The 25,367-nt window shown below is 42.0% G+C and overlaps 1 protein-coding gene across 3 annotated transcripts in view; it reads left to right on the forward strand.

Annotated features, from left to right (window-relative positions):
• Positions 1–25,367, forward strand: part of XKR4 (XK related 4) — a 393,035-nt gene that overhangs the window by 215,888 nt on the left and 151,780 nt on the right. For all 3 annotated transcript variants that reach the window (XR_003999125.1, XR_003999126.1, XM_030553103.1), the window contains exon 2: positions 8,447–8,646. Coding sequence is in view for 1 of the 3 variants with exons in the window: in XM_030553103.1 (XP_030408963.1) it covers positions 8,447–8,646 (200 nt within the window). In the remaining 2 variants the exon portion in view is untranslated. The remainder of the gene's footprint in view (positions 1–8,446; positions 8,647–25,367) is intronic.

A 25,367-nucleotide genomic window follows, 5' to 3' on the forward strand; every position in this document is an offset into this window, starting at 1 on the left:
ATTGTGTGATTAATCATGATTATTTTTTGCATTTGCTTGACAGTCCTAAATACAACGGATCTATGGGAATAAAAATGTTCTATCCCAGGGGCCCGTGGAGGTGCCTTACAACTTGCATCCAGCCCACGGCATAGAAAAGGTTGGACCACCCTGCTTTAGCCCACTAGGTCTCAATCTCCGATATTGGTACCAATACTGCTACTCCTGGTCTTTGTAAGTGATGTTCCAGGCTTTTCCTCCCTGCTTTAATAATGAGCCTCTGTTGGACTCTGGTGAACCATAGCTCCCAGTCCTGTGCATGCATTCTGAGCTTGAGAGACTGAGTTCTCCCAAAAGGCAGATTGATCCCCTTAAAGCAGAGGTGAGTAAACTTTTTGGCCCAAGGGCCACATCTGGGTGGGGAAATTGCATGCAGGTGAATGTAGGGCTGGGGCAAGAGGTTGGGATGTGGGAGGGAGTGCAGGGTGGAGGAGGGGGTGCAGTGTGCAGGAAGGGGCTCAGGGCAAGGGGTTGGGACACAGGAGGGGTGCGGGGTGCACAAGGGGGCTCAGGGCAGAGGTTGCGGTGCAAGAGGGGTTCAGGGTGCAGGCTCCGGCCTGGCCCTGCTTACCTGGAGCAGCTCCGGGGTGGCAGCAACACACAGCAGGACTAAGGTAGGCTCCCTGCCTGCCCTGGCTTGGCATCGCTCCCAGAAGTGTCCATCACATCCCTGCAGCCCCCGGTGGGGGGCAGAGCGCTCCGTGCGCTGTCCTCACCTGTGGGTACCTCCCCCGAGGCTCCCATTGGCTACGGTTCCCCATTCCTGGCCAATGGGAGCTTTGGTTGAGGCACCCACCGGCAAGGGCAGCATGCGGAGGCCTCTGCACCTCACTCCCACCCTTCCACGGGCTGCAGGGTGGCAGCTTCCAGGAGCGGTGTGGGGCCAGGGCAGGCAATCATGGTATCATGGGGCTGGCAATCCAGTGAGCCAGATCCAAAGCTGTGACAGGCCGGATCCAGCCCACGGGCTGTAGTTTGCCCACTCCTGCCTTAAAGGAACACAAACATGCCAGTATGGCTAACCAGCAGCCCAGGTTCCTGTAGGGACTAGAGCTAGGACTGTTAGAGCTCTGCCCAGGGTGAGGTTCACCAGCAGTTCATGAACTCAACACTGAAGGTTTCACTAACAAAATTGGCAGTGAACTATCCTATGTAGATTTGCTTGGACTCTTGAACTGACTAACTCAAACCATTAAGGGTAAACCTTCCTCCACTCAACCTGTCTCTCCAGTACCTGTATTTTCCATTTCTCACCTTATGTTAGATGTATCGTGTGTCAGATGACCCCTCTTCGCCCTCCCAAGGTACTAGGGGGTTGCCACTTTTAATAGAAGAGTCTTAGGAGCATTTCAGAGGGGCAGCATGAGTCTGTCACCATAGTGGGGAAGGAGCAGGGAAACAGTCCCACTGCAAGCACTGGTTCTAGTTAGTTAAGATCGCTATAACCATGAATGTAGTGCCCTGCCTGCTGCTGTCAAGGTTCCTTCCCTTCTCTGAACTTTAGGGTACAAATGTGGGGACCTGCATGGACACTTCTAAGCTTAATTACTAGCTTAGATCTGGTAACTGTGCCACCATCCAGAAGTTTCAGTGTCTGGATCACTTCTTGTCCCCCTCAAAACCTTCCCCTCCCTGGGCAGCCAGCCTTGAGAGGCTTCACCAATTCCCAACACAGATCCAGATCCCTTGGATCTTGAAACAAGGAGAAATGAACCATCTCCCCTCCCTTCCCCCCATCAATCCCTGGTGAGTCCGGATCCAATCCCCTTGGATCTTAAAACAAGGAAAAATCAATCAGGTTCTTAAAAAGATAGCTTTTAATTAAAAAAAAAAAGTAAAAAAAATCATCTCTGTAAAATCAGGATGGAAAATACTTTACAGGGTAATCAGATTCATATAGCCCAGAGGAACCCCCTCTAGCCTTAGGTTCAAAGTTACAGCAAGCAGAGGTAAAATTCTCTCAGCAAAAAAGGGATATTTACAAGTTGAGAAAACAAAAATAAAACTAATCCGCCTTGCCTGGCTGTTAACGTACAATTTTGAAACATGAGAGACTGATTCAGAAAGATTTGGAGAGCCTGGATTGATGTCTGGTCCCTCTTAGTCCCAAGAGCGAACAACCCCCAAAACAAAGAGCACAAACAAAGACTTCCCTCCACCAAGATTTGAAAGTATCTTGTCCCCTTATTGGTCCTCTGGTCAGGTGTCAGCCAGGTTTACTGAGCTTCTTAACCCTTTACAGGTAAAAGAGACATTAACCCTTAACTATCAGTTTATGACAGCTGCACTCTAGAGATTCTTATGCGTTGCTCCTAGTAGGCCTTCATGGACCAAAACACACTATTAATATTAAGGACATCTGCAGTCTTACTTCTAGGTAAATTAAATACAGACTTCTAATGGCTGGCACATTGCCAGCATGACCGTTAGGCAAATTCAGAGCATTCCTCTGCTACAGAATCTATTTCAATTTCCTTTTCCACATTAAACATTAATGTTCCTAATGAAAAATAATTTGGAATGAAAATTAAAAATCACCTGCTGAAGCCTTCCTTGTGAGATATAGGAATAAAATCTGAAGAGATTTACCCTGTTCTCCAAAACAGAAAGAAAAACATTAGCATGTTCCTGATAAGGAAACAAAGCTTTTTGTTTTTGTTTTTCAGTATTCAGACACACCCAATAAAAAAGGTACATTAAAAGCAAAATGTCTTGTTATTCAACAGCAGCTATTGTTGAGGTAAAAATATAGTAAAGTTTCCTCTGGTAGCTAGGCAACAGAAGAAAATACCACTTATTTGAATTGCTATTTATTCTACTATTTTTTAAGCATTGCTGTAGAGATTCTTACTCTCCATACTTCTCAAACAGTAGAAAAAGCATCTGTTTATTATATGGATAAATTGTTTAATGTACTGTTTGATCCATGAAGCAAATTAGACATCAGAATAAATGTCTAGAATAGCTGCAACTGGCCATTAATGATTTTGATCTTCCTATAAATGTTTCAGTAGATTATCTAACACAAGCAAACGTCCTCTGCTGACATAGACAATTGTCACAAATATGGACTCTATGAAGCATGAAATCAATATATTTCCATTTTTCCAAAAAATGCAAATGTTGTCTCAGTCGTGTATCTTCCTAAAGACTTTTCAGATTAAGCACATGGTAGCAATATACTATTTGACACTTCCAAACTGAAGAGTTCTTTCCAGAAGAGTTCTCCATGTATTACCCTAAGATAAATGGTTTCATAATGATGAAAATCTAGAGCAGAAAACACTCAGAGCTATAGTCTGACTGGAATTGCACTGACTGGCTCACTTTTTTCAGAATCAGAATGAAAAGGAACTGAATAGAGCTCTTCAGTTCTGTGAAATCTGACATCTTGATTTCTGACCAACCATCCACAAACAAGGTGGAGGGTTGTCTGACTGGGGCTCAGAGCACTGAAAAATGATGATCTGGCAAACTACATGTAGCAAACTACACAAAATTCTACCCCACAAGCATAAGACAAATTTATGGCATTTCATACTGTAACACATCCATGAGCACATAGAATTTGGATTTTCAGTCCTGCTTCAAAATATCAGGCCTTTGCTATTTGTGTTAAAGGGGAATTATTGTTTGCAGAACAGTGCCTATTACACACAGAGGAGCTTTGAAACCTTCCAGTAGAGGGAAGTGGTGTTTACACCACTATCCAGTTTATTACAATACTGTGAGGCAAACTATAGGTGAAATCCTAACTCTATTAAGTCAATGGCAAAACTCCCATCAGCATCAGCGGGGCCAGGATATTGCCCCAGGATAGCCTTCCTAAATTATGACAGCCTATGACTGCAGCACTACCTCAAATTGCCCTCCCACCCTGCCCGCTGCTTGCAAAAGGGTCCGCAGAAAGCAGTCTTCCATAGAGCCTGCAGCCAGGGGAAATATCCCACAGCCAGAAACAGTGCTATTAGATTGCCTTGATGCTGCTCCGGTCCTTGTTTGCAGTGTAAAGGGGCCGAAGTGGGGGTTAAAGTCTCACCGGTGTATTTAGGACCAGATCCAGCATTAATAAAATCAGGAGAGGAAGGAGGGAGTTATGCCTGTGCATAAAAAATAGATACCTGCTCCCTAGTCTGGACATCAAGAGCTCACCTCAGGCTGCCTTTCTTGAATAAAGTACTATATCTTCTTCTGACAACAAGGGGTTGGTCAAATAGATTGAACCCTGCAAGCTTCTGTATGTGCAGCCTAGTTAATTAATTAATGTCTGTAAAGCACTTTGTAGTTGAAAGCACTATTATAAGTACTTGGTATTCTCATATAATTACCTTGTTGCATCTAAATTAAGCCGCACTTGGGCATACTTTAGTCACATAATTAAAATGTCACCCAAAAAATTTCAAATGTAAGTGTGTGAGTTATGCTGAGGGGCAGAAACTTTAATGATGTGGCAAATAAGTCCAGGGCTCTTGACCATGGGGGACAGCGCTGGAGAGCAGTATTCATATCAGAGAGAAAGCCACAATTTCCTCAGCCCATAAATATACCTTTCTAGATCATCAGATGCACAGGTCTTCTTGGTCTCGGTTTCTTTCTCCTTTAACATTTTTTGGGGATCAATGCAAGGACTATCCAACTTTCCTACTTGTTTTTGAGTTCTCCTCTGTCCCATATTTAGTATGAGGGAACCATGATGCAGGCCAATGTCTTGCCCCAAACATAAGTCCTTCAGGGTCACATTTAATCAGTGATCAGTTTGTTGTGCTGCATAATGGTGAACCAAAATAAATTAAGACTCTTCCAGTGCTTTGTTGGGATAAGAACATTTTCTGTTGCCTTAGAGGATAAAAAGAAAATTATGCCATATATATATGATGCCATCTAATAATTATGCAGGTGGCAAGCTTTTTGATTACTGCTACCTCATCTTGCCACTTGTTTATATCAATATTACCAACCCCTACCATTTTATAAATCATGAGTCAAGCCCAAAAATCATGCATTTGACTTAAAAAATCATGCGAATTGATTTAAAAAAAAGTAAATGTAGGTTCTTTTTGGTTTCTGAGCCTTTAGGTCATAGTCAGTTCATGTTTTCAAGCTTTTCTCCACAAGTATGAGGGCTAGAACGTTTTCTGTAATGAAATCCAAGATTCTCATATAATCACTTGATGCTAGCAGCTGGGGCTTTAAGAAAATCATGGAACACCACAAGACTTCAGATAAATCATGGGATTTGGTAACCTTGTTACACTAAATATGCTATTACTTGTCCTCTGTCTCTGCCCCCAGCCTGTTGTTTGTTCCACTTCCATTTGGAGAAAAGGACAATGTGTCTCCCAACCTGGTTCAGGTCTCTATGAATTACTGCTATAATGATAATTAATAATTAAATGATATATGCTGCTTTCATATCTCTGGATATAGCTAGGCTCTTCTGGGTTGACCAAAACCATTTTATATTATGAATATCTTTACTCAACTGTGAACCTTTTCTGGTGCTTAATTACTAACCACTAAAAGTCACTGATCCATGTCTTTGAGGTATTCATATACACAGACAAACCGGATAGACATACACAACAAACAGAAGCAAAATGACTGGGTCCAGGACAGTCTTTTTTACTGTATGTTTGTACAGCGCTTGGCGCAGTGGGGCTCTGGTCTATGACTGGAGCTTCCAGGTGCTACTGCAGGACAAATAATAAAAGGATTATATAGCTATAATGTAGAGCCACATCCAGGAATATTACATCAGTTGCTGATATAATTGTGACTGCAAAGGATAATTTTCTGATGTCTAACTACCTTATTGAACCCCTAAATCAGGAATAGTAGTTGTGTGTGTAAATGCTTATTTCTGCCTGTAATTAGTTTGGCCAGTAGTGATACTGGTGCAAAAAGACAGTCCAAGTTGAAGCCTCATTTAAAAACTTGGCCTCTAATCTGTAAGAAAGGAATAGTGATCTCCCCTAGATTTTCTGTTTCTGATTCTTGTTTAAATACAGGTGGGCTACCCAATCCCCTACCTCACTGCCCCATGTTGCATAGTAAAGTGCAAAGGGAGAGGAATTATGTTGTTAAGTGCTCATAAATCACTGGTCATAAGGCAAATGTAGAACAGCAAGTGGTATTGCCACTAGGAGCGCACCATTACTGTAAAAGGAAGGTTGCTGATGGCTGCTATTAGCGATTCCAAAAGTGAGAATGAGTGATGTTACCACAGGGATGCTGGAGATGGTGTTTGCATAGGTGTGCAATACACCTATGTATGCTTCTTCGAGAGAGGTGAGGACAGCAGAAGAAACCGGTGGCTATACTTTTTTAGTATATGGTGTACAAGAGACACAGCTGACTGTATTGTGCTGCGGGGTTCTGGAGTCTGGTCCAGGAGCCATTGTGTCCATTGTGACCGAGTGTCTTGTCGGCCAGTGGATTGGCTGTGGTAACAGAACAATTTGCTTCTAGATATAGGAATCAAGCCATTTACTGCTTGTTTTTCTGAGCCTTATACTGATGTCATTCCTCACTCTGCCCAACATTTACCATAATACTGCATTGTGCCTCCAGTTATCTCATCATGCTCATGCCCACATAGTTCTTGTTGTTTTGTTGCCTTCTCTAAGTCATCTGAGATGGCAAGGTTGCTGTCTTGATCATCACTGTGATGTTGCCATATGCCTTCTGTTACCTCATTGTTCCTTCCTGGATTGTGTTCTTTGCCAGCCAATCACCATGTAGTTTATTGTTGCTTTGCGCCATCCCTGTGCAGCTAATTGCTGCTTTGTCCCACCTCCACTGCAACACTCAACGTGGGCAAAGGCCAAAGCTGACTTAGGCAATGTTAAGTTACATTTTTCTCACGCACTACTGTGGTATGCATTGAGGAGCATCCAGTACTGCAGACTCAGCCCTGCTAACACCAACATTTCTCTAGACCATGTCCCCATTGTTTGGGGTACACTGACTGGGTGCAGGCTGCAGCTCCACTCACTGCCCATCCCTGCCACTGGGAAGAGGACAGCGGTGATTTTACTATGTGAACTGACACCGTGGTGACTATGCCTGGAATATTCTATGTCACAGAGTTCAGAAATCCTGTCAGATGCAGTTGAAGTTAGAGCCTGAGAGTGAAGTGAGGCTGTATGTTGCCTGTAAATCAAGACCCTGTCTCACTGTGCTAACTCAGTTTTGTTATGGGGGCTTTTGAGGTGGGGAGTGGAAAGTGGGAGGGGTGTTGCAGTGTTTGTTTTATCTCATCAAATTAAAATGATTAATTAATTAATATTTAAGTTATTAATTACAGTAGCATGATTGGCTGGATGGATTTTGTGATACATAACACTTAAAAGTGAATGTGATAAAGTCCTTATATCTACTCAGATACCTCCTCCTTCAGTGGGACACATGGATTTTGTGGGTAGCCAGATGCACCCGTTATCCATATCAGAAAATTCCATTCAGGCAGTAACACTGTTTAACTGACTCTCCAATTTGGAAACAAAGAGGGTCATAGTGAGTAAACTGCTAATTTAGGTCAGTTTGAAAACAAATTAACTTGTAACTCAACTGCTCTGGGACCACTGATTAACTTTACTTTTTTCTTCCCTTCTCTTTCCTCCCTTCCCCCAACCTCTCCTTCTGCTTGGATAGTTTGGTCTGTCAGGGGCAGGACCAGCAGCAGCAGAAATTAAGTCAGCAGCACCTGCATAAAGATGATGCTTCATTGTAGCAAAAACTGCCTGAGTTAGATTGGGGTAGGAGTAAGGAGAAGAACATCTGTGCCCACTCTCAGGTGTTGCTTAGTCAGCAAGGGGGGAAGCTTTCCTGTCCTAATAAATGGAATGATTATGGAGCAGGAGAGGGATGGGATAGACAGAGGGAGCTGGGCAAGACCTTGCTGACAAAGAAACCACTTGGCCACTGAACTTCTTCCTGTGTTGTATTGCCCCACCCCTAGCACATACTGCAGCAGCTGCCCACTGAGTTCTGTTCTCATCCTGGCACCTGCCTCCAGTCCTGTTGCAGGTTTAGGGCATTTGTACCTGAGCCAAAGCTCACCAAAGTTAGTAGGTCTTTCCATTTCCTTCAATGGGTTTTGCAGAAGGCCATAGAGGAGCTCAGTTTTTCTGTTTCAGCCTCAAATACCTTATCTTTGAAAGTAATAGAATGCATTTAACACATAAAACAAAGGTGCTAAGCTTTCAAAAATGGCTTTTTTAAGATAATTTTTGTTTTGTTTTCCACTGAACAAAATATTATGAACTAGAATATTGTGTCCCTTCTGAATATAGTTCCCTCCATAAATTATCCTGGAGCATGTTGGCACAGGGTGGGTTAGTTTAGAGTAAAAATGGTGCTTGTAAAATATTCTGCAGTGTCTTCTTAATCTCTCTCTTATTTTTAGGTATTTCCACACAATATACTTAGGTATCCGCAGTCGACAGAGTGGAGAGAACGACAGATGGCGGTTTTATTGGAAAATGGTGTATGAGTATGCAGATGTGAGTATGCTGCACTTGCTAGCCACGTTTCTGGAAAGTGCACCGCAGCTGGTTCTGCAGCTCTGTATTGTTGTACAGACTCATACTCTACAGGCTCTCCAAGGTAAGGGGTCATTTCAGGTAATCTCATCATTTAGGAGGATGCCATTTATGGACATGCATGCTCTGTTCTTTCCAGCCACTGTGTATTTTGTTCTCACCTCATAAGAATGAGGTCTCTACTGACTTCTATGACTGCTTTAGCAATGACTGTGTCAAAAACACACTATTTTCTTCAACAGTTCTTGTCACTCCTGGTTAGTGGTAGTTACTATTCTGTTTTGCCCAATCTACACCCTTGTAATAGAAACAGGGATGGCATAGTATTTACCAGGGATGGTTTTACGAGGTAAAATTATGGCTTTCACCACCCCAGGAGAAACTAGTTAGTCCTAGTTTAAGGCATTTTCTAAACAGTTTTGTTAATGCACACCATGTTATACTTAGTTTAGGTACATATATAAATTGTGGTTGCATAAGACAGTAGATTTGCAGATTAATTCAGGGTTGTACAAATACAAAATGAAACTGCAGTGGGCATAATACTAATATATGTAATTATAATAGTAAACATCAGAATGTCTATAGGTTTTGGTTCAGTATTTTCTCAACAAAGTTATACATGTCATGACTCATACTTCAGTTTTCAATATTATATAAACAGGTCAAAAACATTTGATTATATGAAAACAACAGTAATGCAGAGTTGTAGGCTTGAAGCATTAAGCAGTCAAAAACATGCAGGGTTACAGGTTACCAGTCCAGGTCTATTTGGTCACACAGCATTCTGTAGAGAGGACCAACTTTGATGTAGTGGCTAAACCAAGCCTACTCCTAAGTTTTGAGTGCATGTATCCAAAGTTTGAAAAGATTCGTTCTGTGTTTGCTGAACTTGCTAGGCCCTGAAGCAATTATTTTGCCCAATATAAACCAAGTTCAAGACAGTATTTACCAGCACCCTGTGCTAAAGTAGTTTTTCCTTGGAAATTTTCAACCATAAATAGAAAGATGCCCTCATGATTATTCACTTGAGGGAATACAACCAGCACTATTTTTCCTCTCTTTATTCCTGGGCATGTTTAAACTTTTTTTTAAAAAATCCAGTGATTAGGTTCATCTAGCAATTATGCTGAGCAGAAAATGGCATAGCTGAGAGCAATGATTTTGGAAAGGAGATGTCAATGTTTTATGAAATGTTTGGCCATCAGTTCTCAGCCAGGTGTACCTGAAGTAGTATGTGTGACTGAGGGGTTTTGCATATAGACCAAGTCCTTGACGCTTTATGCTTAGATCTTACTTAGGTTTGATTTTGTGCAGCAGGTCTTTTTATTACTTTAAAATAGTAAATACAAACATGCATCCTTGATGCAGACCTTTTCTATGGTTTGGCAGTACTGTGATACAGGCCTGTTAGCCATGAAAATACCCATTTCTACAATGCTTATTTAATACTCGTTTTGCCCACTCCTTACCTTTCCTTTCTTACTGTAGCATTGTTGTGCCTTATTGTTGCATTAATACATAAGATTGTGCCAGGAGAGGGCACCTTGGGATCCTGTGAACACAGACTACATGGGGAAGGAAGGCAGGATATTATGACATACCCAGATACAGCCTGGACTGATGAACATCTGTGTCACTCAGCTATCTAACCTAGGGTACCTTTTACATTGCTTAATTGCGAGAGCAACCAATCCTGGTCTGCTCATACACAGCTTCCAGCATATAAATTATTCTCAGTTACAGTGTATGAGTGCTGCAGCCAGCCACTCTTGAATTACACTGTAGAGTGATACCAGCAAACTCCCCGTTCCAGAGTTTCCCCAGAAATGTACGTCTTGTACTGCCCAGCTCTCTCCTAGGCAATACAAGCTCATATTAAGTCTGTTGTTTTAGAAAATGATATGCACAAATCCTGTTATCTCAGGAAGAGTTTCCCAAACATTTCAGTTCAAATACACTGGTTTAGGTAAACTTATTTTATCAAACTACAGAAGGACAGCTTTAAAGTGAATATAAGTAATGAGGCATTAAATGTCAGAATTGGTTACAAGAAAAATAAAAGTAAGGCAGCTAATGCCTGACTTAGCAAACTAAAGTGAATTCAAAGCCAAGGGCTCTCTCACCATAAATTACAGCAATCTTGCTGGCTGAACTACATTCAGTCAGGATCCCTTTCTTCAGTCCAATGTTGCTTCCTTTGTTCTTCAGGTGTTGTAGATGCCATGGTCAGAGAGAGGGATGAATAATTTGGGGTGTCTGCTCTCTCTTCTTACAGTTCTTTCTCTTCTTAAAGAAACATCTCCAGCTGAGGTTCAGGAGACAAAATGTCTGTGTGGATGGGAACCCTGAGCTGTTTCTTTGTCACGATATAGATTTTTTCACCCACATCCTCCTTCTTGCCAGAGAGTGGCCACTCCCCAGAACTGGAACACATTTTAGTAATGCAATACAGTAGAATATTCCAACTTTGCATACAATGTCACCAAACAAATTTTACCTGGAGAGTAATGGTCAGCAAATTATTAGTCTTCAAATATCATCTCACATGGCCCACTTTATACAAAATGTATCACAGTCCAGTAAAAGGGGTGAACATGGGTACAGACTGTCACAGATGTACATTATTATTACTATTTATTTTTAAGAACCACTTCTGTGCTTGCCCCTATACAAGACAGTAAAAATAGCTCTTGAGTTGTTGTCTGTCGAGAAATTGGGAACCTCTTCGCATACATCTTTTGAGGATAGATGGGGTAAGGGCAGTCAATAGGTTGTGATCTATTGTTTAATTGCTGCCTAAGCACTTCAGATAGCTTTGAATGCTTGGCATGGGGTGATATCACTTTAAAAAAAAAAAAGCTATTTACACTTAGAAGAATGCACTGTCACTTTAATAAGTACATTGTTAACTGATTGTGCTTTGGCTCTCTAGAAAAAAGGTCTGTGAGAGAAATTTAGTTAGAGACATATAGCCAGAATATCATACCCTTAGCTGTAAATTGGGTATCTTCATAAATCCTTAATATATAGGGATCCTTGCCTTCATTTTGGTGCAATGATAGATGTCTGTGAGAAATGTGACTAGTGGGGAGACATTCAACCTGTGAAATACTCTGTAAATGCTTTTTACTTAAAATATCTGAAATGCTTCAGTTTAGCAAAGAAGGTTCCTGAGACCTGCAATCAGCGAGCTGTGTGAATTTTATGGTGAGACCCCTTCTGGTGTCTGATACATAACTAAGTGTGGGCTGGCAACAGATTCTGATCTCCCATCTGACCCTTTTCTCCCATCCTCCTAGGGGAAAAGACCCCATTTAATACACTAAGAAAATTAAACAAGACTTAAAACAACCTTAAAAACTGTATTCCCTTGACAAAAACTGATGCAGTGCTAATATACTGCCAGCTGTGAAAATCCTTCCTCTGTTCTCTTTACTTATTAAGGAAATAAGTTAAAGATAACACATTGTGCTGTAAGCTGACCGACTTACTGTAGAGCTGCATAAGTAAAGCATAATTTCTCACAGCAGTGCCCTATGAGAGCTAGGTTTATTTTTTTTTAAATTCCCAAGCATCACCAGTATGGATTGCTCTTTGGCTAACTGTTCAGTGATTTTGTTTCCTATTTTACAGGTTTCTAATGGGTCAATACATACAGTTGTTTTTCTTTAGAAGATTGATGCTTGTGTTTTGTTATTACTCAATTTGTCCTTTGTCCCTAAGGGATCTAATTATCCTGAAGATGGATAGAGTGTCAAACCCTTCCTCTCAGTTCCTCAGGGTACATCTTGGCCATGAACTACAAATTTGTGGTAGGAAGTGAATGACACTGGAAATTCTTTGGCACATAAACAGGGTATTTTTACAATCAAGACATTAATGACCACAAGAAAAGCTGTTGAATATTTTATACAGCTGTTGTTACTTTTTTTCCAAACCAGGGCTGCCTGGTGGGGGAGGGGGGGACAGTGGGGCAATTTGCTCTAAGCCCTACAGGGGCCCCAACGAGAGTTTTTCGGGGCTCTTAGAGTGGGGTCCTGCTCTCCAGGCCCCCAAAGCTTCTTCCGCTCTGAGTCTTTGGCTGCAATTCGGCAGCGGGAGGTCCTTCCGCCCCGGGACCCACCGCCAAAGTGCCGGGTCTTCGGTGGCAATTCCCCGCCGCCGAAGACCCTAGGCCCCCTGAATCCTCTCGGCAGCCCTGTTCCAAGCTACAAAAATAAGGCATTAAACTCAGGTTACAGACTTGAGGTATGGGTTATTTTTAAAGTACAGTGTGTTAAGTAGGCAAGTGCAAGGCATTATAATTAGCATGAGTATAATTTATCTGTTTTGTAGTGATACTGTTATGAGATACAGATTATTGATTCTTTTTGTCTTTTAAGATGGTGCTTCCTCATACTCAGATTCTACCACACATTTTCTTTTTTATTGATAAAGTGTTCTTTGTAAAGTGAAAAATTTGGAACAAAGTAGCCGAGAGAGAGAGAGAGAGAGAGCAAGAAAAAGAGCACACAAAATTGCAGACAACAAGGTCTGCACAAACACTAACTCTGAATCTTTACGCACAAAAATGATCATCAATTTCAAATGCCAAGAGGATGCAATTTCTGGATCACATAACATTAGCACTTATTTGGGGTCACTAGGGTTTTGAGCTGAAAAGTGAGCCATGAATTTGAAGTAAGAATTGTGTGCCACAGTGACTATTACAACAAAATCAGCAAAGAATCCTGTGGCACCTTATAGACTAACAGACATTTTGGAGCATGAGCTTTCATGGGTGAATATCCACTTCGTCAGATGCATGTAGTGGAAATTTCCAGGGGCAGGTATATATATGCAGCCAAGCTAGAGATAATGAGGATAGTTCAATCAGAGAGGATGAGGCCCTGTTCTAGCAGTTGAGGTGTGAAAACCAAGAGAGGAGAAACTGGTTTTGTAGTTGGCAAGCCATTCACAGTCTTTGTTTAATCCTGAGCTGATGGTGTCAAATTTGCAGATGAACTGAAGGTCAGCAGTTTCTCTTTGAAGTCTGGTCCTGAAGTTTTTTTGCTGCAGGATGGCTACCTTAAGGTCTGCAATAGTGTGGCCAGGGAGGTTGAAGTGTTCTCCGACAAGTTTTTGTATATGCCATTCCTAATATCTGATTTGTGTCCGTTTATCCTTTTCCATAGCGACTGTCCAGTTTGGCCGATGTACACAGCAGAGGGGCATTGCTGGCATATGATGGTGTATATTACACTGGTGGACGTGCAGGTGAATGAACTGGTGATGGTGTGGCTGATCTGGTTAGGTCCTGTGATGGTGTCGCTGGTGTAGATATGTGGGCAGAGTTGGCATCGAGGTTTGTTGCATGGATTGGTTCCTGAGCTAGAGTTACTATGGTGCGGTGTGCAGTTACTGGTGAGAATATGTTTCAGATTGGCAGGTTGCCTGTGGGCGAGGACTGGCCTGCCACCCAAGGCCTGTGAAAGTGTGGGATCATTGTCCAGGATGGGTTGTAGATCCCTGATGATGCGTTGGAGAGGTTTTAGCTGGGGACTGTATGTGATGGCCAGTGGAGTCCTGTTGGTTTCTTTCTTGGGTTTGTCATGCAGTAGGAGGCTTCTGGGTACACATCTGGCTCTGTTGATCTGTTTCCTTATTTCCTCGTGCGCGTATTGTAGTTTTGAGAATGCTTGGTGGAGATTTTGTAGGTGTTGGTCTCTGTCTGAGGGGTTAGAGCAGATGCGGTTGTACCTCAGTGCCTGGCTGTAGACAATGGATCGTGTGATGTGCTCCGGATGGAAGCTGGAGGCATGAAGGTAGGCATAGCAGTCGGTAGGTTTTCAGTGTAGGGTGGTGGTAATGTGACCATCACTTATTTGCACCGTGGTGTCTAGGAAGTGGACCTCCCGTATAGATTGGTCCAGGCTGAGGTTGATGGTGGGGTAGAAGCTGTTGAAATCATGGTGGAATTTTTCCAGAGTCTTCTTCCCATGGATCCAGATGATGACGATGTCATCAATGTAGCGTAGGTAGAGAAGGGGCGTGAGTGGACGAGAGCTGAGGAAGCATTGTTCCAGGTCGGCCATAAAAAAATTGCCATATTGTGAGGCCATGTGGGTGCCCATAGCGGTGCCACTGATCTGGAGATATATATTATCATCAAATTTGAAATAGTTGTGTGTGAGGATAAAGGCACAGAGCTCAGCAGTCAGTTGTGCTGTGGCATCATCAGGGATACTGTTCCTGACAGCTTGTATTCCATCTGTGTGTGGGATGTTCGTGTAGAGAGCCTCTACATCCATGGTGGCTAGGATGGTGTTTTCTGGAAGGTCACCAATGCATTGTAGTTTCCTCAGGAAATCAGTGGTGTCACAGAGATAGCTGGGAGTGCTCGTGGCATAGGGTCTGAGTAGAGATTACAACAAAAAGTATGCAGGTATGATAACATAAACTTGTACCAGAGAGTAGTATTTTCCTTACATTTTAGTACCCTGTGATCTGAGTAATGACATAACAGCACAGAGGATGTGATTGAGATATAAAATATGATGTTTGTGTGTATAAATATCCTCTAGAGATAAATGGTCATGGATTTGTTTGCTCTAGCAACTATTTCCATCCTGATTTCAAAATCTTGTTTTGTCCCAATTTAGGATGAAAAAATCAACCTCGATACTTTTTGAGAAATAAAATAGGCTGAAATGTTTTGTTTTGGAAACATTGAAATGTTTTCTTTTGACAACTTTACAACAGCACACACACACACATCTGGCACTGCCTTATTAGCAAAATAGGAGCCACTAGGTGTGTGGCAGCTGGGGGGCAGCCGCAGCTGTAAAACCTCTGAGAAGTTCACCCTCCACAAAGATGAAGGGAAGCCTGGCCACAGCCACCCTTCTCACACATGCTGTGGTCAGCAACACAATTCTAGGATGCTTGAGATCGTATTTTGGCCCCATTCTAAACACACTCCGCTGTGGTCTGAGTGATGCTGGTGGACCTAGCTGACGATATAATGGAAAGCATTAGTGGTGTCAGCCTCTGCTCTATAGTAGACCCACTTCCTGGTTGCTTTTCTCTTGAGCTAATCTGTTGCTGCTGCAGGGTAGCCCCGTGACTGTGTTCCATATGTTTCAGAATACCCCAGTCTTTTGGGGTCATGGCCCAGACTGACCCTATGACAAATGGCAGTGCTCTTACCCCAGCATGAACTTTGAAATGCTGTCAGAGCTGGCTAGTTGCCTGTTGAATGCACTTTGAGGAAAGGGGCTGGGGGATAGTAGCTGGTGACAGTTGCTGTTGAGAGAAATGCAGTGTGGGAGTACTGCCTCCCCCTGCCCCAGTGTTCTCACCAGAGCCATGTCCAGCAGAGATGGAGACAGTGCCTCTTCCCTGCACCTGGGAGCTGTGACTGCCTGCACCAATCACATCCTTTCCAGGGCTGAAGTTTTGAGGCAAGGTTTTAGAGGAAACTGACGGTCTCTAGGCCGTCTATAATAGAAGCAACCTCCTGTGCTGCTGGAGTAACTGAAGCTGTGCTAAGTTCCTCCTTTTCATCATCACTTCTATCATCATCTCCTGCATCCTGGCATTCTTTTGTGCCCACGGGTAGTACTGCTTTCCAGAGGAGCCGGTCTGCCTTGGAGAAAAGTGAATTCTGTTGACTTCTTTTTCTGACAATCTGGTTCCCTTCTCTTCCTGGCATTCATGGTGCAAAGCTTCCATAAGAGCTTCTTGATTGAGCCATCCCAAACCTTGACTGCTGGTCTTTCTTTTTCCAACCCTGAACTGCTCCATAGAAGAATGCTGCCTCTGAGCAGCCTAGCACTGTGGTCTGCCAGTTTCTCTAACACAACTCTCGGGGCCTGTGGGCGCAGAGGGAGAAGCGGAGCTGTGAGAGGGATTGTCCAGCATTGCTTGTAGCAGCAGGAGCAGCGTCAGAATGCAGTTTCCATCACACAAACTTGATCCCAAAAGACTGAGGCTAGCCAGTAATAGAGAGCTGCCATTCACACTGTCACTTCCTGTGTCTCATCTGAAACAATGTGCATTCATTCAATGAAAGAACCCACAGGGCAACACATGACAAGACTGATACACTACGCCAAAATTGACTGATTTTTGAATCATTCTGAAATGTTTTCATTGGGAAATTTTGTTGGAATGGACATGTTCCCATGTAAACATTTAAATGAAACTTCATTTTCTGATGGAAAGCTGTTCCACTAAAAAACATTTCAGCCAGCAGTACTAGGAACTACACAGCTGGCAACCCTTCAGAACTCCAGAGTGGCAAGTGGTGTAAAACTCATGTTCTCTTGCTCCAACCACACAGGCCATTCATATTTGAGCTGAAGGGGTATTTCAGTTAACTGTTATCAGGATATGGCATATAGCTGAAAGGTCTTGATTTTATCCAGTAGAAGGAAGGGACATGCATACTGTACATACCAGCTAGTTCATCACATACTTCCCTACTTCAAGCTTATCCTTGAGCATCTGTCATTCAAAACTCTCTTCACACAGGGTAACAAATCTGTAGTCTTGTAAATCTTCACAGTTGTCACTATGCTGTACAACTTGGGCACTTGGAACAGTGGAGCAATGGGCATAAAGTTCAGAGCTTCCTTCTTTAAAGGCACAGGCCACTTCCCCTTGCATCACCTCATGTACAAAGCTGGGCAGCCAGAAGTTGAGGTTGGAGGCTCAGTGCTATTCTTTCGATTGATTCTCCTTCCCTTGCACTCCTCAAACCAATAGTTCTATTTGCTGTGTATAACACTGAGTACATTTACAGTACTCAATAAATAAAAAAACATCCTGTGGAGTTTTATGTACATTTATGTGGACATGAGGTGTAGCACTTGGGCTCTGGGCAGCTTGCCATGCCCTCCTCAGCACTGTAAAGGTCAAGCACCGTTGCAATGAAACAGCCTTGCTTTACAGGCAGAGAAAGACAAAATAGTGCAAATGACAATTGTAAAATTTCCCTAAAACCATCTAATGCAGATTTTCAGTAAATTGTGTGACATGGACAAAGATAATAAATGGTGGAGTAAATGTGTCAGAGCACTTTAGTTTGGGATGATCTGCATGTCTCCTTTGTGTGTATCTAAATGTTATCTCCCACTCATGGCAATAAACTGCTATCACCACACACTCATGTGTAGAGCAATGTGCGTGCGTGAGCGAGAGAGAGCATATGTGATGAATAAGTTATGATTTTAGCACAGGTATTTTATTAAAAGTCATGGACAGTATGCAGGCAATAACAATAAATCACAAATTTATTGACAGGTTTCAGAGTAGCAGCTGTGTTAGTCTGTATCTGCAAAAAGAACAGGAGTACTTGTCAAGTATCAGAGGGGTAGCCATGTTAGTCTGGATCTGTAAAAGCAGCAAAGAGTCCTGTGGCACCTTATAGACTAACAGACATTTTGGAGCATGAGCTTTAGTGGGTGAATACATGCATCTGACGAAGTGGGTATTCACCCATGAAAGCTCATGCTCCAAAACGTCTGTTAGTCTATAAGGTGCCACAGACTCTTTGCTGCTTTTAGGAGTACTTGTGGCACCTTAGAGACTAACACATTTATTTCAGCATAAGCTTTCGTGAGCTACAGCTCACTTCTTTGGATGCATGGAATGGAACACACAGACAGTTGGTATGTGTACTTCCACCTTTTCATGTTCTCTGTATGTATAAATATCTTCTGTCTGTGTGTTTCATTCTAGTCATCCGAAGAACTGAGCTGTAGCCCACGAAAGCTTATGCTGAAATAAATTTGTTAGTCTCTAAGGTGCCACAAGTACTCCTGTTCTTTTCACAAATTTATTGAAGTCCAAGCCCAAGCTCTGCCACCCGGGCTAAAGCCCTAGTCCAAACCCCACCACCTGGGGCTGAAGCTGAAGTGGAGATATGTCTGTACTCTCCTTCAGTAATAAATAGAGATGGTTCTGTTTTTACTGAAATTGTGACTGTCACTATTCTGGGGATTCTGCCTGCTTGTGTTAAGCCCAATTGAGGAGACCACAAGGTCAGCTCAGAGTACAAAGGTTTATCAGCGTGAGTTTTGGATGGTCATGATACTTAAGACTGGCAAAGCCAAGAGTGAATTGTGGAAGGCATTCCAAATGGATGTCAATATATACTAGCCAGTTATAACTAGAGCTGGTCAGGTTTTCATCATAAGATGCTGATTTGTTAAAATCAAAATGTTTTGCAGAAACACTACAGTTTCAATGAACTTTTGCCAAACAAAGATAGGGCTCCAATGAAAACCTGCCTAATTTCCTGCTGGTTTGCCTGGTGGGCTGCCAGGGAGCACATGCTTCCAGGGTCCATAGCTCCAGGGCAGCCATGCCATGTGAACTGCCTTGGGTTTGGGAGGAACCCTGGGCTTCCAGACTTTCTGCTACAGCGTCAGGAGCCTCAAAGTCCTTAGAGCCCCAGCTTTAGCAGGGACTTTCAGAATATGTCTACACTTCAATTTAACACTTGCAGCTGGCACACATTGGCTGGCTCATGTTAGCGGACTTGGGCTCATTGGGCTCAGGCTACAGTGTTGTAAAATTGCAGTGTAGACCTTCATGCTCAGCTGGCGCCTGAGCTCCGGGACCCCCACAAGGGGGAGATGATCCCAGAGAGCCTGAGCCCAAATGTCTACACTGCAATTTTACAACCCCATCTCTCCCACAAGCCCAAGTCAGCCGATGGCAGATGGAGCCAAGGCTCTCATGGATTCCAGGCTTCCTGCTCCACAATGGAAGACTCCCTGGACTGCCTCTGACTCCTTAGAAGCAGAATGGGGAGTCCCCAGTAGTCAGGGCACCCAGCAGCTTCATTTCATTTTGAAAAAATCAAATGAAAATGGTTTGGTTTTTTTTCTAAACAAATTATTTGAAGTTCCTTTGGGTAGGAAATTATGACATCTCTAGGTTTCCAATTGTAACCATTTTTTTTTTTAAGTATCAGAGGGGTAGCCGTGTTAGTCTGGATCTGTAAAAGCAGCAAAGAATCCTGTGGCGCCTTATAGACTAACAGACGTATTGGAGCATGAGCTTTCGTGGGTGAATACCTACTTCGTTGGATGCATGAATACCCATGCATGCATCCGACGAAATGGGTATTCACCCACGAAAGTTCATGCTCCAATACGTCTGTTAGTTTATAAGGCGCCACAGGACTCTTTGCATTTTTTTTAAATGTCAGAAATCCCTGTGAAATGGAAATTCTGAATTTTGTCCAGCTCTGTTTATAACACATAACTGTGTAATCTGTGCATATGTTACTTTACTAGAAGAAAGAGCATTAAAAAATGGTTTGGAGAATTTCATATAGATTTTGTTAGAACTATATTTTGTGCCCCTCCTTCTGGCTGTTTAAAGTACTGTGGCCAAATTTTCAAAGATAAATGCCTAAAGTTAGGCTCCTAAATTGTTATTTGAGCAGCTAAAGAAGTGGCCTGATTTTCAAAAGTACCAAACAGCCAGCTGCTCCCACTGAAGTTTTGACAATCATGCCACTTATGTGACTAAATGTGGATTAGAAGCTTAACTTTAGGCACATTTTTTTTAATGTTTTGGCCTTTGAATCCAACTATACAGGCCTCAAAGGAAGAGGGAAATTACAACTGATTTTCTTTGAGAACCTTCTAAAAATTACATTAGAAAGCTTCTGTATACTTACTAATGACTGTAAGATTTGATGTCTCAGGTCCTCTAAGTGCAAGAAACAAGAGCAGCCAATTCCATTAGAAAGATAGCAATCACCCCTGTTCACAACATAACACTCCTATATCTAACTCTAATAGGTTGAAAGATATCAATCCTTAATTTGTCCTGCACCCAGGGCCAGTGTACTTTATAGAGACACTGTGGGAAAAGAAAAAACAGATTTCTCTGGCAGGTTTGTGGGAAGAATTGTTTTTTTTAATAGGGCTGTGTCATAACTTTAGTCCCAGATTTGGACCTTAGCGTCCAAAATATGGGGGTTAGCATGAAAACCTCCAAGCTTAGTTACCAGCTTGGACCTGGTACTTGCTGCCACCACCCAAAAAATTAGAGTGTTTTGGGGCACTCTGGTCCCCCTGAAAAACCTTCCCTGGGGACCCCAAGACCCAAATCCCTTGAGTCTCACAACAAAGGGAAATAATCCTTTTTCCCTTCCCCCCTCCAGGTGCTCCTGGAGAGATACACAGACACAAGCTCTGTGAAACTACACAGAGTGACTCCCCCTCTCTGTTCCCAGTCCTGGAAACAAAAGTACTTTCCTCTTCACCCAGAGGGAATGCAAAATCAGGCTAGCAGATCCAACACACACAGATCTCCCCCCCTGATTTCTTCCTCCCACCAATTCCCTGGTGAGTACAGACTCAATTTTCCTGAAATTTCCCAGTAAAGAAAACTTCAACAGGTCTTAAAAGAAAGCTTTATATAAAAAGAAAGAAAAAATACATACAAATGGTCTCTCTGTATTAAGGTGACAAAATACAGGGTCGATTGCTTAAAAGAATATTGAATAAACAGCCTTATTCAAAAAGAATACAAATCAAAGCACTCCAGCACTTATATTCATGCAAATACCAAAGAAAAGAAACCATATAACTTACTATCTGATCTCTTGGTCCTTACACTTAGAAACAGAAGACTAGAAAGTAGAAACTACTTCTCCAAAGCTCAGAGAAAGCAGGCAGACAGAAAACAAAGACTCAGACACAAACTTCCCTCCACCCAAAGTTGAAAAAATCCGGTTTCCTGATTGGTCCTCTGGTCAGGTGCTTCAGGTGAAAGAGACATTAACCCTTAGCTATCTGTTTAGGACAGGCTGCTCCAATGGTCATACAACTGGAGTGGTCCCAGTGGTGCAACACTATATATAGAAGTATGTGTAGTGTATGCAATGAATTTTACTTAGGTAAATAGGGAGTGGCATATCACTGAGCTAGTGCTCCATTTACTCCATATGCCAATTGGATCACTTTATTTTCCACAATTGGTATGTTTGTTCACCAGGGATGGGGGGTGGGGAGAATTTGGCATACATGCTTGACACAGAAAGAAACCTGCTTGTGTCTAATATACTAAAGAGAATTTTCAGTGACAAGTCTTCCTTACACAAAGATTGCTATTTGAGTTCTCTTGGGTTATTGGTCACCTAACAGACAGTTAAAGCTGCAATAACATGAATTTATTAAACACATCAAACTATTCTCCAAATGCTTTTAGATATGAACTTTATTGGCTGGCTTCCTATGTTAGTCCAAGCTAGTCTTCCCCATTATTCACATTTTAGCTCACTTTTGCCTCGTCTCAGAATTATTCTCATCCTTTATGTATCATAGAAGTCCTCAAGAGGTCTTCTAGTCTAGTCCTCTGCACTCAAGGCAAGGCTAAGTATTATCTAGGTGTTTGTCTAACCTGCTCTTTAAAATCTCCAATGACAGAGATTCCATAGCCTCCCTAGGCAATTTCTTCCAGTGCTTAACTACCCTGACAGTTAAGAAGTTTTTCCTTCTGTCCAACCTAAACTGGCCTTGCTGCAATTTAAGCCCATTGCTTCTTGGCCTATCCTCAGAGGTTAAAAAGAACAATTTTTCTCCCTCCTCCTTGTAACAATCTTTTATGTACTTGAAAACTGTCGTCATGTCCCTCCTCAGTTTTCTCTTCTCCAAACTAAACAACCCCATTTTTTTCAATCTTCCCTCATAGGTCATGTTTTCTAGACCTTTAATCATTTTTTATGCTTTTCCTGGGACTTCCTACAATTTGTCCACATCAGTACATCCCAGAATGATGTTTGCTGGGGGTGGGCAACAGTATTACACTGTTGACTAATATTTAGCTTGTGGTCCACTATAACCCCTAACTCCTTTTCAGCAATACTCCTTCCTAGGCAGTCGTTCCCTGTTTTGTATGTGTGCAACTGATGGTGTTTCCTAAGTGAAGTACTTTGCATTTGTCCGTATTGAATTTCATCCTATTCTATTCAGACCATTTCTCCAGTTCGTCCAGATCATTTTGAACTATAATCCTCCTCTCCAAAGCACTTGGAACCCCTCCCAGTTTGGTATCACCCACAAACTTATAAGGGTACACTCTTTGTGACATTATCTAAATCATTGGTGAAGATATTTACAGAACCAGACCCCACTTGCTATGTCTTTCCAGCTTGACTGTGAACCACTGATAAATGAGGTACCAGAAGATGGTTTTGGTGTTCTGTACACCTGTGTACCAGAAAAGTGTTCCATTGTGCAATGAATGATAGAAGGGAATGATTTGGACATTTCTGGAATATTGCAGACTAAATTGGATTTGCATATATTAACAATATAAATTGCATGAACTTCAGACTTAGTATAATTGTTCAAGAAAAACTGGTGAAGAACTTAGTTAGATAGAGATAAGTGTCTATAAAACATATTGTAAGTCTTAGCATATTACAGTAGGAAAATCCTAAATGGATAATGACTTTTAACATCCACAAGTCATAGTTTATCCTCATTTTAAGCTCAGAATTCCATGAGTGGCAATGGGAATTTTGTGCAAAATGTAGGGTAAAATGTCTCCCAAATTATGGGTCCAATCTTGCACAGGTGAGAAGTCCTTATGTAAGGCTTTCCATAGAAGTAAATGGAACTGCTTGCATGAGCAAAGACTACTACATCAGTAAGGGCTTGCAAGACCAGGGTCTTACAAAGTAAAATAAAATAGCTTTGTTTGCTTTAAGCTTACACTTCAACCTATTTCTCCACTATGCGATAAAATCACTTAAACATGTTTCCTAAGTTTTCTGTTCCCTTAACTAAATTATGATGGCATTAAAGATTTTATTTTACTTTTTCATAGCCTCTATCTTTTGCAATGTGTCGGTTAATAAAGCAGTAAACCTATGATCTTCTCACTCTTCATAATGAATGCAATTTAAAAACACATCATTAATGTCTTTTGTGCTACAAATGAAGAGACGATTTCCAATTTTAGTCTTAATTTAAGCATTATAGCACAGCCTTCGTGCCTGTTTGGCCATCCTGTTCTACTGAATTAAATAGTCTTGGCAGGAAGAATCACATCTTATGAGCCTATTGAATGTAACATTATTGATCTCATTCTATTACATTTAATGAGCACAGAGTCTGTGTGCTTCTTACCACCTTGCTGACACTTCACGGTGCAGAAGAATTCTTTCATTCTCTCATAATCGAGTCAAATGCTTGAAATAAAATCTCTTTCATTTTATCAGCCCCAGAACACCCATGAACAGCTTTCAGTTTGAATAATCTGTAGCAATAATTCTTGACTAGTGCCACCAGAGCTCTGCAGAGCCCTTCCTAGAGCTCCACAAAATGAAATGCTTTGAGAACCCAGCAGGGAGACAATTGAGGTGGTGAGTGGGGAGATGGTCTAGATCAAGAAAAGCTCTCTTTTGCAAAATGAGTAGCAGAATGATCTAGGGACTGATCCATAGCCCACTTAATTGAACAGGATTCTTTCCACTTAGCATATACAATTTTAGGCTGTTTCAGGCTCTAACAAATGCAGCAAACAAATACATATTTTTCTGTTCACTTTTCTATTTTCTAAAAATGTTTGAGTGGGAGTGTAGAGGGAAAACACTGCAGGGAGGGTTGGAGAAGCACCAGCCTGCAGAAAAAGCTCCAACTGTAACATCCACCTCCTGGTGCTCAAACACTGTCTAGTTAGCTTCCAGGTATCCTAGCTGTCTTATGACACAAAAGGGCATTCAGAGAGTTCCTTTTTAAACTCCCACCTTAGCTACTGTTTGTAATGAAGCCCAATAAAGAAGTGTAAGGGAAGCCATAAGAAAATTGAAGTCCAAATGTATCATGGTGCACTTGACCTTTTACCTGCCACTCACCTTACTGCAGTGCTGGCATTTATTCTCTGGCTAAGTGCAGAAGGCTTTTCGTTCTTATTACTCATAGGCACTTAAAATAACTACTTTAAGAGGTAACAGTTATCTTTACAGTCTTTGCTGAGTGGAAGGCAGAAAGCAAGCAGAGTGGGCCCAAGTTAACAGCAAATTGAAAATGGCTTACTACAGGATTTTTTTGAAAAACCACTGTAGTTCTAGCAATTCACGCAGGCACACCATGTGACCAGAGTGCTCTCACACAGCTCTTTAATCAGTTACTATCAGTTCCAATCACAAGAAATCCTCAAGCAGTTTGCAGTAAACATTGTTTTTTCCAGGTGATAAATGTTTTATTTCCTCTTCTTGGCATTTCCTTTAGAAAACACAGTTTTATTTTTCCATTTGTATGAAGTAGATTTTGTTTTAAGGAGCTGTCTGGGAAATGACTGCAAATGTCTTGAATGATGAGTCAGCGGGAATAAAACAGAACTAGGATCATCTCCCCTTGAAAGAGTCCAAAGGTGTGTGTGTGGGTGGGGTGTATACTTTGAATTTCACTTCCTCCAGAAATTGGTACAGCAGCAAAATTGTGGAAGCAAGATGTAAAGAATACACTGAGTCCATTATGCAGCCATACTCTGGGGTTTAGTCTCCTCTCACACGTTTTAGAATGATGTAATTCCATTGGCTTCAGTGACATTACTCCAGATTTACAACAAGGTAGGCGACGGGAGAATCATGCCTTCAGAGTCTAAGGAGCACATCATACTGCATAGCATTGGAAGCCAGATGGGAGTTCTGAGAAGAGCATAATGGATTGAAATTGAATTGATATTTTAAGCTAACAAATGTTTAGATCAGAGAGATTCACAACACAAAAATGCACAATATAGGGCTGATTGCAGTATGGCAGGGGC

This window comes from Gopherus evgoodei, chromosome 2 (assembly GCF_007399415.2).
Source record: "Gopherus evgoodei ecotype Sinaloan lineage chromosome 2, rGopEvg1_v1.p, whole genome shotgun sequence".
Lineage (NCBI taxonomy): Eukaryota > Metazoa > Chordata > Testudines > Testudinidae > Gopherus > Gopherus evgoodei.